At 43.6% G+C, this 12,738-nt stretch overlaps 1 protein-coding gene across 3 annotated transcripts in view; it reads right to left on the bottom strand.

The window, feature by feature from the left end:
* Positions 1-12,738, bottom strand: part of IKZF2 (IKAROS family zinc finger 2) — a 114,108-nt gene that overhangs the window by 30,066 nt on the left and 71,304 nt on the right. For 2 of the 3 annotated variants that reach the window (XM_083864920.1, XM_083864921.1), the window contains one exon: positions 12,482-12,649. The exons of the other annotated variant lie outside the window; for it this stretch is intronic. In XM_083864920.1, coding sequence (XP_083721046.1) covers positions 12,482-12,649 — 168 coding nt within the window. The remainder of the gene's footprint in view (positions 1-12,481; positions 12,650-12,738) is intronic. 3 annotated transcript variants of the gene reach the window in all.

The following is a 12,738-nucleotide window of genomic DNA, read 5'->3' as shown; positions in this document are numbered from 1 at the left end:
GATGTTTCCTTTTTTGCTGCAATTAACTTTGCACTGCAAGTCCTGGATAGATTCAGAAACTAATTGTGACTGAAAGGGAGGTAGGCAAAATGTAAGAGAATTAAATGTGGGTGTGAAATTAAGCCAAAAGGAAGGAAAATAAGAGAAAGGAAGAAAAAGCAACTGCTTTGGCTGAAAGTAAAGATAGAAAAACTGGACAAGAGAAAATAGCTCTCTAAGCATCTAGAAATACTTTTAAAAGGTTTCCTATAAAAGCAGGGAATTTAGGAAACTCTGAATATAGTTAACTACATTCCCTGATGGAAAAAAAATCACACTGAAGGCTCTTTGAAATAGGTGATTTCACCCAAAAGTCTGAATCAAGAGTGAAAGGATGTAAATTTTCTTGTTCCTCAATACCTTGAAGAAAAAACCCCAATGTTATCTTTTTTACATCAATTCTTCTGATTTGTGTGGAAAGTCTTGTAACTGACTCAGCAGATGGGAATTCAGAATATCTGGGTTCGTTCCCATCTGTGACACTGATGTCTTGTCTTTTTGTTGGCCCTTTGGGTTCCTCCCCTGCAGAAAGTGGCTGAGCAGTAAACCTTCCTCTCCTCTTCTCTTGGGCTGGAACTCTGAAAAATGACTGTATCTCACCAATAGTCAGGTGTCATCACCGGACACAAAATGGACTTTCCCTTCTCCTCATCAAGCTGTGATCCTGTCCCAAGGCCTGCACTCTAGCACTTCATGCTGATTCAGGCAGAAATCTTGTGTTTCTCAGCCAGAACCGTATTGCAGCCTCTCAAAGCTGGCTCGTTTTTAGCCGTTGGAACAAACTCGCTGCTTGTAGAAGACCATATGAACATAATGGATACATTTTTCACAATATAGCTAACACGGACATTTTACTATGGCACGTAAAAGTCCAACAAAGCACTTTTCCTGGTGAATGATCTGTTCTCTGCAGCTGAACAGCTTCATTCCAACACAAGATGCCAAAAATCAAGGCTTTGATGCTGCCTGATGGAAATGCAGCTACGGATAGTGAGACACAGCTGACCCCTACAGCACTGCCAACACCTGCAGTTTCACCCCAAGTTAGACACCATACCTTGCTTTCCTTCAGCTCCTGCCTCCTGGAGTCAGCTGGCCAAAAAGGAAGCTGCATGTTTGCTCACTCGCTCCCTTTCCACTCACAAAATAAATATTGCAAGGTAAACAAAAAGGCCACTTTTTATCACCTTGCACTCTTATTTGTAAGTATTGGATAAGGGCACCCAGATTCACGATGTTTTAATTTCTGGGGTCAGAAGCTCATCAACAGGGTCAACTCTGAGGAAATGTGGCAATATCCATGGAATTTCTTCAGATTAGTACAACTATAATTGATACCAAAATTTCAGTCAAAACTACTTCCATGAACTACCTGTTTTCCTGCTTGAAATTTTCCACTCTTCTGTTGCTTCAAAATTCAGTGGAATTAAGATGGATTTTCTCCCCAAATGTTCTCCAATCTATGTCTTAAATAATTTCCCTGTTCCACCCTGGTGTTTTGTAGGAATAAAACTAATTTTATATATGAATCACAGAATAAAGAGTCTCCTATAAATGATATCACTCTGTTAGAAGTCATTCTAAGTGGCACATGCAGTGTGCATTTACACCATGGGCTCCATACCCAGCACACCAACTGTATCAGTTTTTGTTTTCATAACCTATTCCTGACACCCAACAAGAACTGGGAGTGCTGCTCCAGGATTTGGCAAGAAGGAACAGGCCGTGGATGAGCAGGTTTCTCTGACTCACTTACACGGATCAACAAGGAAAAATAAAAGGGAGAGGGTGGGGATTGCAAAGGGAAAAAAAAAAGAGAGAGAGGAGTGACGTGTTCATTTGGATGCGGTGTGTAATGCTGCTGGCAGACTGCCTGCTCCGGTGCCACAGAGTTCCAGACATGCCAGTCCAGCTGACTCAGCTCTTTGGAAGAAGGAAAGGGAAGGGAGAAATTTCTCAAACGTTTCTGATACCTGAGGGACTGGGCTCTCCTCGAGGACCTTTGAACCCTGCTGTCACACCAGGGACTTCAGTGGTGTCCCCAGAGAGGTATTAGAGGTGCCCACACGATAACCCTGTTCATAACTGCTGATGTCTGTACCAAATCCTCCCTCTGCGGTTGTTGGAAAATTCATCAGCACAGCTTTATCCCACAAACCAGAAATGTCAGGCCTTTCCTAGCCAAGGCTAACTGCTCTCAGACAAGACACTGTCTCCAAGGAAACAAGCAAAATGCAGGCACATGAAGGGTATCCAAGTGAGAGAGAGTCTATGGCCCATGTCACTTTTCTATATAAAAATCTCAACATCAGATTCTCTGCAGTGTATTTCTTGCATGTGATTTATTTTTTAGAAAGACCTTGAAGCCCTTAAATCATCTGGGCTCTGGCTACCTGTGAGGCCAGCTCTGTCCCAAGAGGTAACACCCGTTAGGAATAGCCCCAGTCCTGTTTGGCTGGGGGTGCTGTTGTCACAGAACCACAGAACTGATGGAAAATCATCCCATTCCAACCCCCCTGCCATGGGCAGGGGCACCTTTCACCAGACCAGGTTGCTCAAAGCCCCATCCAGTTTGGTCTTGACTTGCACTCCAAATACATGAGGCAGGAGGAAGAAAGTACCTATTTCCTGGCAAAAGGAACAGGAACACAGGCTAAGGCTTAAGCTGTCCAAGCCCCTAATTCTCACTGAAATCAAGCAGACCTCACTGCTCCTAAAGATAAAAGCCACATTGAACTAGCCCCAAAATGAGCACTGGGATGAGCCTGTCTTAATTTTCCAGGCAGGATTCTCACCAAGAGAGGTCCTTGGCTGTCTCAGAGAGATATTTGTGAACATGAGAACATTTCTGCCTCTTGCTGGAATAGAAGGAAAGGACATGTGCTCGGGGAGCACATTCCCTTAACACAGAGCAGCTGGCACCGATCACTTGCAGCCCTTCCCAGTGGCAGAAGGACTCCTCCACCTCTGATACAAAGAGCCCAAACAACTTCTAAGCAGAGGCTCCTCCACAGGGATAACTCTGTGCTGCTGGGCACTGTCCCATCCAGGTGCTCTTTGTCAAAAGTTCAATAGTCAGGGCCTCACCAGCATTTCTCCAGCTTCAGGAATGAAGATAGAGATCTTGACTCGCTGTTGCAAGGCAGGCAGGGAACTTGGGGCACCCTGTCTGAAATCAACACAGCACAGTTATGCAAAACATGTGTGCAACTGGCATCTCTTGTGCAATCCTGGCTGCAATCCACCTCTCTAACCACTCCAGAAGGGAAGGAGGGGCAGAGGGTGGAGAAAGTTCACACTTAGATCAAATAAAAAATGGGAAAATATCCAGAGAGCTTTAGTCAGGTAAAAACACAGTTCCCTCTCATGGGAAACCTCCAGGACAAGTTTCCTTGAACTTCACACAGGGTTATAAATAGGAGGAGAGTCACACAGAGTTCAGTGCAGGTTCACTGTAAAAAAATCTAGACATTCTCATTTTCCTTCTTGAGTGATATCCATCAATATCTTAGCTGTAAGCCAATTCATAATTACAGGCTGCTGAGAGCTCAGGAGAATATATCAGTAGCAGCTTTCCTCAACTCTGCTGTGGCGTGGGTTATGGGTTATTTTTGTCCCCCTTTAGTTTCTCCTGGCTTCCTTTCCAGATGGCAAAAATACCTCTCTTACACCTTAAAACATATGCTGTCAAAAATGTCAGGGGCGGTTCTCCCTTTCACACTGCCCTGTAACACAGCTCCAAGATATCAATGAAACAAGGCCTCACATCATTGTTGGGTTCCAAGCTCAAACATTCTCAAGCTGAAAGGTTTCACAAACTCTTCCAAGAACTGACAAAGGCCAGCTCCAAATGCTGGATCTCCTTTCCCCAGAGATGATATGCAGAAACTTTTTGCCCTTGAAAACAATTTTCTCAGGGGGAAAAAAAGAACCCAATACTTGTTTCCTCCTTATAGCTGCTGTGGTATTTGCTGCTCAGAGTGTGTGCAAGAAGTGGTCTTGGCTTTGTTGAGATGTGGCTTGGTCACGTCAAAACCATTTGCATCTCAACTGCATGAAAAAGTTCTGTGTCACCTCTTGAATCTCTGTCTGCAAACCCCACTGCAGATACCTCAGTGGGTGGCTCTGGAGCAGGAGGGCTCCTGGTGTGCTGCATCATGTCCCTCCAGCTTATCCTAACGCAATGAGACACCCAAATCCCTGCACATGCAACACCTGCACCTCAAATCCTGGGTTTGTACCTACATGTGCCAACTTGAGCATAAAAATACCGCATTTCTGAAACAATCCCTGGTGACAAGGAAAACAAGGGAACTGTTTCTAGCTGGAACTGAAAGGAGCAAAGAACTACAGATCTTTAAATGCCTGAGCTACTAGAGTCTCACGTGCCAGCCTGTCCATAGCAGTTCTGGTGCAGAAAGACAAATGATGCACACAAAGCTACCTTGGTGCTTAGGTCCCTGAATTTGCAAATTGGGTCTCATGGGGGTTTTCCTGTTTCATTTTCTCATCACTGAAAAACAGATAACAAGAAAGCAACAACTCATACCCACTCCACACAGGCTTGGGGCTGATGGAATAGATAGGTGGTTTTTAAAGAAATGACGCCAAAATTGCAGGCTAAGTTGATGCCTTATCAAAGTAGTAAGTCCTTTAGTGTTATTAATAATCACCTTACTATTGTGCCTGAGATAATCACGCTGGTATCGGGCCTAATACCTCAGTGGTTATGGTAACAATACGAAGTTATTATTCCTTCCACTTTGTAATTATCTCATTTCACTACTGCACAAAGGCTGAGTAAAACCAAGGAGATCATGCTCAGCGCTGTGCAGCTGGGGCACCAGCACCACTGAGTACTCCACAATGTACTTACATGACCTTCACCACAGCAATATGTTTGTGCCTTGCCGTCATTCCCGTGTGCTGCCCTCTCACCATCTCAGCTAGGTGGAGAAGTGCTCTTTAGTTCCATTTTACTGGCAGCCAGCTGAGGCAGAGATAAGGTTAAGGGGCTGCATCTGTACTGGCCCCTGTTTCCAAAGCATCAAATGACTTTGTAATTTAGGTCCCTCATAAATGAGTGAATAAGAGTAGCAAAACCATTCAAAATTAGTAATAAAAAAGAGACAAGAGGATTGGAAGATAAAGACAGACTAGACCAGAATCAATGCCAGACGTATGACTACAGCCTATCATAGTGTAAACTGAGCACAGGAATTACTCACAGTCACAACAGATAGTGTTAGAAAGAGCAATAATCTCTACCAAAAGAAAGAATAGTTAAGGTTAAATATCAGGATGAGAGTCACAGCTATAAAAAGCAGATGGGAAGTAGAATTGTCTCCCCAGGGAGGCAACAGAAACAGTCTCTCTGGATGTTTAAAAAACAGGTTAGGCATGGTGTTTAGAAGCACTGCTGCTCTATATGCAGAAGTCTTACCACATTCATGCTTTTTTGATGCCAGTGGGATCCCACATACAGCACTGTGGCAGAATAAAAGCCTACAGGAAAATGAAAGCGCTGTCTTGTTTGCTGTGCCAGAACAGGAAGGCTGGGCTAGGAACTGGCAGCACCCAGCAGCAGAGAGAGGCCTGTGTGCTCTCCAAACTGTAGCCCAGAAGGGTAGGACGTAGGAGCAGGTGCTTTGTTCTATTCCATGTGGCCTGAGGCAACACAGAGAGGGACAGAATGTGGGTAATGATGCCAGGATGTGAACTACTAACATGGAGGGGCAACAGGAGACACACAGAAAACTGATGTCAGCAGTTTCACCCCAAACACAAGCTTCCATCCTTGTGTGGGTATTTCATCAGGAATGAACCTGTCACAATTAATGAGGGATGATCCCATGTGAATCTGACACTATGATGCTCTGGCCTAAACAAGAACCTTGTTACCTCCAAGCACTGCAGAGGACTTGCTGGTAGACCTGGCAGACCCATTGCAAAGCCATGTTCCCCTGGGAGAGGAGCAGGAGGGACCAGTCTCACAGACACCAGGACAGATCTTGCTGATCCTGCTGTGAACTGACATTAAGAATGAGAAGCTCCAATGGTGTTGGTGTCTCTGATCTCTAGGAGAGGGGGCAAGTATTCCCTTGTGCAAGCATTTTACAGGGAGTGCCCAGGCACTAAAAGAACAGAGCACCTCCTCTGCTTGCACTGGGGCACCACGAGACACAAGGAGTTGCAGGGCATCTGCTCCTGCTATCTCAATCACACACTCTAGACACGAGTAGGGGAAAAAAGAAAAGAAAAGTTGATACCTCGTCCTAAGAGAGAGAGGGATTCATGAGGCTGGTACACAGCCCTTTGCTTGCCAGGACCACTCATCCTGTTTCTCTGTTTTATCTGTCAGAAGCAGATTTCCTGCATTGAACAGTTAAAGACTGATTCCTAAACTACAGCAGATTAGAGAGAATCTTTACAGAATTTCAAGATCAAAACATAAAAGTGAACACTCCTTGCTTTGGGTGGAACCATATCTTTTCATAAGTTTCCCTGAAAACAAAGGCCAAATGTTCTTCTGCTGGAATGATCAAGATCCTACAGCATTTTTAAATCAAAGATTTCTTTGATTCATGATTTCTCAGCGGTAATTATGCTCTGTAGAAAAGACCAAGCTTCTATACCGAGATAATCCTGAGCATAAAATAATCTTTCCATATAGCCAATACCAGTATTTATCACAGTTGTGTTCTGGAGATGAAGAAGACCCCTCCACTCCAAGGATCAGGTCCAGGTGGGGCTCCAGTAAAGCATGGGATACAAGAAGGCACCACAGAGGATTAAACTGTAAACGAGGCTCCCGGGGCATAAAGCCTTGGCATAGCAAACTCCTACCCCATACACCTTTTGAGCTTCCCTCTAAAAAGGCACACACAAATACATGGCAAGTGGTGTATCAGAGATCTGAGGCTCTCTCCAGCCTGGAGTGAAGGCCTCTAGGAGCTGGAAACAGTAATGAGAAACAGAGCTGCTGCAGGATTGCACACACGCTCACAGCGGTTTGGAACCCACAGCCTGATAAGAAAAACCCAAAATGATTTTGTGACGAGGGTAATTCCACTGAGTTTAACTGAAACAGCATAAGAAAACCTGAGAGGAAGAGCAGTTCTGCCTGATTAAATAGAGCTCTAAGTATCAGACTGACAGCATAAATACCCATCAGCTCATCACAACCAAGGGAAGATGCTATTTGCTAACCTATTTGGAGAACTGGCATTTGTATGCAGAATATCCACTTGCCTCTCCACATACATGTTTGATTTTTCAGATAGTATTCTATGTGTCTGCTTTTAATTTTTGTCCCTATTCACAAAGTGTTTGAGTCAGTCCAGTTCAGAGTGTAATGAGAACTTCAGATCACAAGATTCATCTAATTATGACATTCCCATCCTCAAAAACATGGTTACAGAGTAGATATTGGGCCTTTTAAGAGCGAAGATGTTAATAGTGGCAAAAGTTCTCTCAAGATGAAAAAGAGCAGTTTAAAACATTGACTTCATTATTCTTAATAACCATCCTTGCCACTGTTTCAGTAATTCTCACTGGCTTTTGACAGCTGGGAACTTATGCACAACACTGTGTATTCCAGTGCTTATTCATCCAATTTTTCAGCCAAACTGAGCCACTCAGAAGTGAGACTCTCCCAAACACGTATCGAGGCAGGCATGTCATCGGATTAGGGAACAGGTCCCTTCCCCTCGGAGCACAGACAGCACTCCTCAGGTCTGTCACCCAACTCCAGGCCTGTGGACACCTCAGATGGCTCAGTGCCACCCAGGCAGGGCCCAAAGGAAAGTCCTCATGGACAAGAAGACATGAGAAAGATGGACTTGCTAACCAACAAACATGGAAAGAGTTTCCATGAACAGGGCATTTTCCTTTTTAACTCTATCTGCCGTATATCATGCACACTGTACATGGTTTGCTAAGATTGTGCTTTTGGGAGTTTTTGCCTAAGCCCTTCTTTTTAAAACAAAGGCTTTCTGCTTTTCTTTTTCCAATAAAAGAGTTCTGTTAGTTCAGTGCTATTGAAGAGCTGGGCAGAAACAAACAACATGCAGCAGCAATGCAGGATGAAGAGGGGGAAGAAAAATATTTCTTAAAAGCAAAAAAAAATTGTTTGGAGGGGACACTTTCTAAGCAAGAAAGCAGTAGCATCAAAGCAAATTTAAAAATGTATTGTGAGGATAATCTTCTGTGAAAAAATAATAATCTGACTACCCATCTTTTTAGGAAGAAACAGACAGTAACACTGCTTTCTTATATGAATAACACTTACATACTCCCACAGTAACAAACATGACTAAAGCTGCCAAGTAAAAACAAAAATCAGAAAATTCCAGAATTATTGTCCATGTGGACAGTTTGTGTGGACACATGATGAAATAGTCTTTTAAGCACTAAAAAGGGTGTCACACAGGACCACCCTTACTTAGTGAAGTGGATGGATGATCCTCACTTAGTCCAAACTTATTCTGAGTTTTGGTTTTTCCTTAGTAAGTGATCTCATCCCTCATTTCTGACTTACTGGCCAAGCCCTGCTCTGAAAACTGAGGTGTCTGTGCTTGCTATGGGCTCTTCCAGATTGCTCATCACTGCAGCCTTGACTTTTTCTAGCACTGTCAGAGCATTTATGTTTACAACAGCATTATGAAGGGAGGGCCAACTCAGCTCCATTTTAGACACAAGAGAAATCCATGCCAAAACCCAACTGCTAAGTTTATGTGCCCATCTGAGGATGCCTGGCTTTTTGGGGTAAAGCAGCATGAGGCTGTCATACCTTTCAAAGTATGGAGGTCAACATCTGGATGGCTCTAACCATCAGACTGACCTGTCAGATTCAGCCTTCCTTAAAACTTCTGGGATTTGTCCATTAACTGCCGACAGCAGAATTTTTCTCATATAGTTTGTCTTTGCCATTGTCTTGTTGTGCAATTCCAGAGGGGATGGAGAAGACAGGCACGCCTCAGGGTGAGATAGCAGGTACTCTGTGAATGCCATCAGCAAACTGGCTTTGCCTGGATGCTTTTCCCTTTAAAACAGCAAAAGCCAGGCAAGGTGAAGGCAATCCCTGCTGATTTGTCCAGTGCATCCTGCAGGGAGGGGCTACCAACTTCTATCCCAGCACTCCACAGCCTGCCCTTACATTCTTGTCCTGGAAGCCCTCTCTGGCACCTCTCTTATGTTATCTGGGTTGTGGAACTATGGGGTTAATTCTGAAAACAACACCTGAAAGTCCTGTAAGTACCTTGAGGTACATGCCCACTCTTAGTGTAATTCTGCACATGAATCTCTCCCCAGGCATAATCCTACTGATGTCCTGAAGGCATCGTTATATTCCTGAAACCAAAGCAGCTGCATGTGGGAGGAAAATACAGACATAAAGTTCATCAGAACTCCATATGTCCATAAAAGGTAAATAATTGCAGGAGTAAATCACTGCAAGATAAGGCCTTAATTATTTAGGGCTAAACAGCAGTAGCAGCATTACAGATGCGAGGCAATATTTTGTTAACCACTCAGCTTGGGAACACTTACACAGTAAGATACGATTCTGCACAAGAAGAGGAGGAAAAATGTAGATTGTGATGCTTAGAAATATTTTCTAATCAACAGGAAATAATACTAAAAAGCATGAACAAACATCCGTCCAAAGGAGAAAAATGTAATTATTTTTAAGTTACTAGAAGTATCGCCTATTTCAGGTATCTCAGAGATGCCTCTGCTAATTTTTGTTTGCATCTACATTTCCTTATTTTTTTACCTTTCCTCTGAAGGTAAGGAAGAAGTATGAAAACTTCTCTAAGCATAGGAAGAAGTGATTAAAAAGCAGCAATGAGATGTCACTGACTAAGTGGTGACACAACCGAAGTGCTCTCAAATCCACAAATCAAACTGAGAGGGAAAAAAGAGATACAAGAGAAGTCTTCAATTCCTTTATGGCATAATTTGCCTTCCATAGCAGCTTAAACCTTCTTGGGAAGGAGAAAAGATTAAGGGGTTTTGCTCTGGTATTTTATTTTTTTTATTAATAGAACTCTCTTATTTAAGGAGGAAAAGAATATACCTACACACATTTAAAAAAAAGGAATTGGTGTTGCAATTATGAAATTGTGCACCAGATTCTCAGCAGGTGCAAAACAGAAGTACTTTCCTTACTTAGGGGATGTAATTCCAATCTCCATCAGCTGAGGATCTGATCTAAAGAGCTTTCCTCTTACAAAAATACATCCAGACTCACCTCAATTTAGACACTAAGTGTACCAGATTGAAATTGGCTTGAAGTCTCATGTTTCAAAATAGTTTTCAACCTCTTCTTTCTATATTTTATCCGATATCCTCTTTTCTGGTCAGAAATAGCAGAAGATGTAAACATTGACAGAATCATAGAATCATAGAATCATTTGGGTTGGAAAAGACCTTCGCTACAGTTGCTGGATCTGCTCTACCTTCCAGGCCTGGTTCCAGACTTTGATGTGTACTTTATGAAAGCACAGAATGCTTGAAATAGCACTGACATGAAACTGTTTAAAGTCCCTTAGGACATCTACCCATCTTCTCCATGATCCAGGTGTGCATAAGCCAACCCAGCTGCTTATATGGCAGGGACAGACACCTTCCATACCCATGGCCAGAGCGGCATTTCACCTTTGTGCAGGGGGATACCAGGTTTTAGGGCAATAATCCAGGTTTTAACTCTTCACCTGCTAATGCTAAGAATTCTAAGAACTGCCTTGGAGAGTATTGTGGGAGCACTTGTCTGTTCCTGCTGGCCTTCTGCTGAAAGTACCTGAGTGCCTACAGGGGTGACAATTTCTCCACTGAAAACACAGCCTAAAATTACAAACTGAGCAGAGCTGAGCACAGCTAAGTCAGTTAGGGAAGGAGCTCCAGGGAAACTCGAGTTAAGCAGCTTAGGTGCCTCCTGGAAATCCCACACCTTTACATTTCATCCTCACACAAAACACAGAACCATCAGCCACGTGTTCCTCACACAGGAAGAACAATCTCTGTCAATGGCAGTATCTAGGTAACAAAATCTATGTTCATATTGGGAGAAGGTCTTCAACCACAATGTCTGCGTTTGGTAATATGGGATATTTTTTTGTCACAACTCCCTTTTTGTTTTAATTGTGAACATTTGTATTGTGTTCTGTTTTCTTTTTAAATTTCCATTTGAAACCACAGTTATTGTCAGATGTGTGAAAATTGCAGCTCACAGATATTTTCCCTACTGACTCTCAGATCAAATGCAGCTCAAGCAATTCTCTGCCAGCCTAGACCCAACTCTTGCACTCCTTTGGAAGTTCGAGCTTTCTGTCAGCATTTTCCATCAATACAGCATCCTGCATACTCCCAAATCTACTTGAAGAAGCTTACTATCTTATCCTTTCCTGTTCTTGGAAATGCCAAAGCAACCCTGTATCCTAAGAACAACTCAATGCTCCTAAACCAGAAACACCTACTGAAGTGAGGTTGACTCTGTAGAAGAAATACATATAAGGATTTCTGCCTGCAGTTGTATTTCCATCACTGTGTTTCAGTAGTTACACATTTGCTAACGGCTCAAAGAAGTTTCTCTGTAATGCTGCCACTTGCAACCAGTCCAATTATCTCTCCTCATTCAACAATTAAACACACAGCCTCTTATAAGTGGCCCAAACACACAAGCTGAACATTCAGGAGATACAAATGCAACAAGTTAAGATCAAGAGTCCTACAGAGATGAGTGAGTGGGCAGAATGCAGCCCCTGGTGCAGGGACAGAGACTAAAACCACAGCTGATCCTGACTTCTGGGGCTCCAACACGACTACCAGCACCCAGCTATGAGACAGGTATTTCTCACCAACTTACCAAGAAACTATATCAAGTAGACTTGATACAGACATGACAAGGCAAGAGAAACCCCATCTCTCCTGACACCCTTCAGCTCTAGGGTGAGTGTCATGGCTGCCACGAGCTAGGACTTTACAGCAAGATCTAACTGAATCAAAAATGCAATTTAGAGGGCTTTGAAAGATGAACAAGTTTGAACTCAACCAGCATATGGCATTTATTAGATGAAGAAATGGGTATGAACTGCAAAGCCGGCTTCCAAGAGCCCACAGTTATTCTTTGTGATCTCTGGAATTTCACAGCCACTTTGGGGCTCAGAGTGTCAAAACAATCTGCCAGCGAAGGATACACCCAAGGAGACACTGAGAGGGAAATGCGATAGCATCAGCAGAGGAGCTCAGTTACACAAAAGGAGAGGTGTGGCTGAACCACAACTTTTCTGATTCACATCAAGGCTTTCCCAAAGTTGAGAGCTGCACTCTCTGAAGAGGACGGTACAGACCCAGAGCTACACTTTATTTTCACTACCTGCTGCACTGGGACGGTAGTGATAAAGGAAGGAAGAAGTGTGAGGAGAAGCCAAGGTGGGCTCACCAGAGTGTGTCCTGAGGTGTCCTGTGAGGGCGTCCCTCCGCCGGCAGGCGTAGCTACAGAAGGGACATTTGAACGGTTTCTCCCCAGAGTGCAACTTGATGTGCCTCAGCAGGTTCCCCTTCTGGGTAAAAGAAGCTCCACATTGGTTACAGTGGAAGGGGCGTTCACCTGGAAGGGAAGGGGAAGGGAGAGAGCTGTCAACACACATCGGAGGATGCACAGAGGCCACTTTCCCACTCTGCACCAGTGCCACTGCA

Source organism: Zosterops lateralis (assembly GCF_965231275.1).
Source record: "Zosterops lateralis genome assembly, chromosome: 7".
NCBI lineage: Eukaryota > Metazoa > Chordata > Aves > Passeriformes > Zosteropidae > Zosterops > Zosterops lateralis.
Note: the sequence above shows the minus strand (reverse complement) of the source record. Positions and strands in the feature narration are given on the sequence as shown.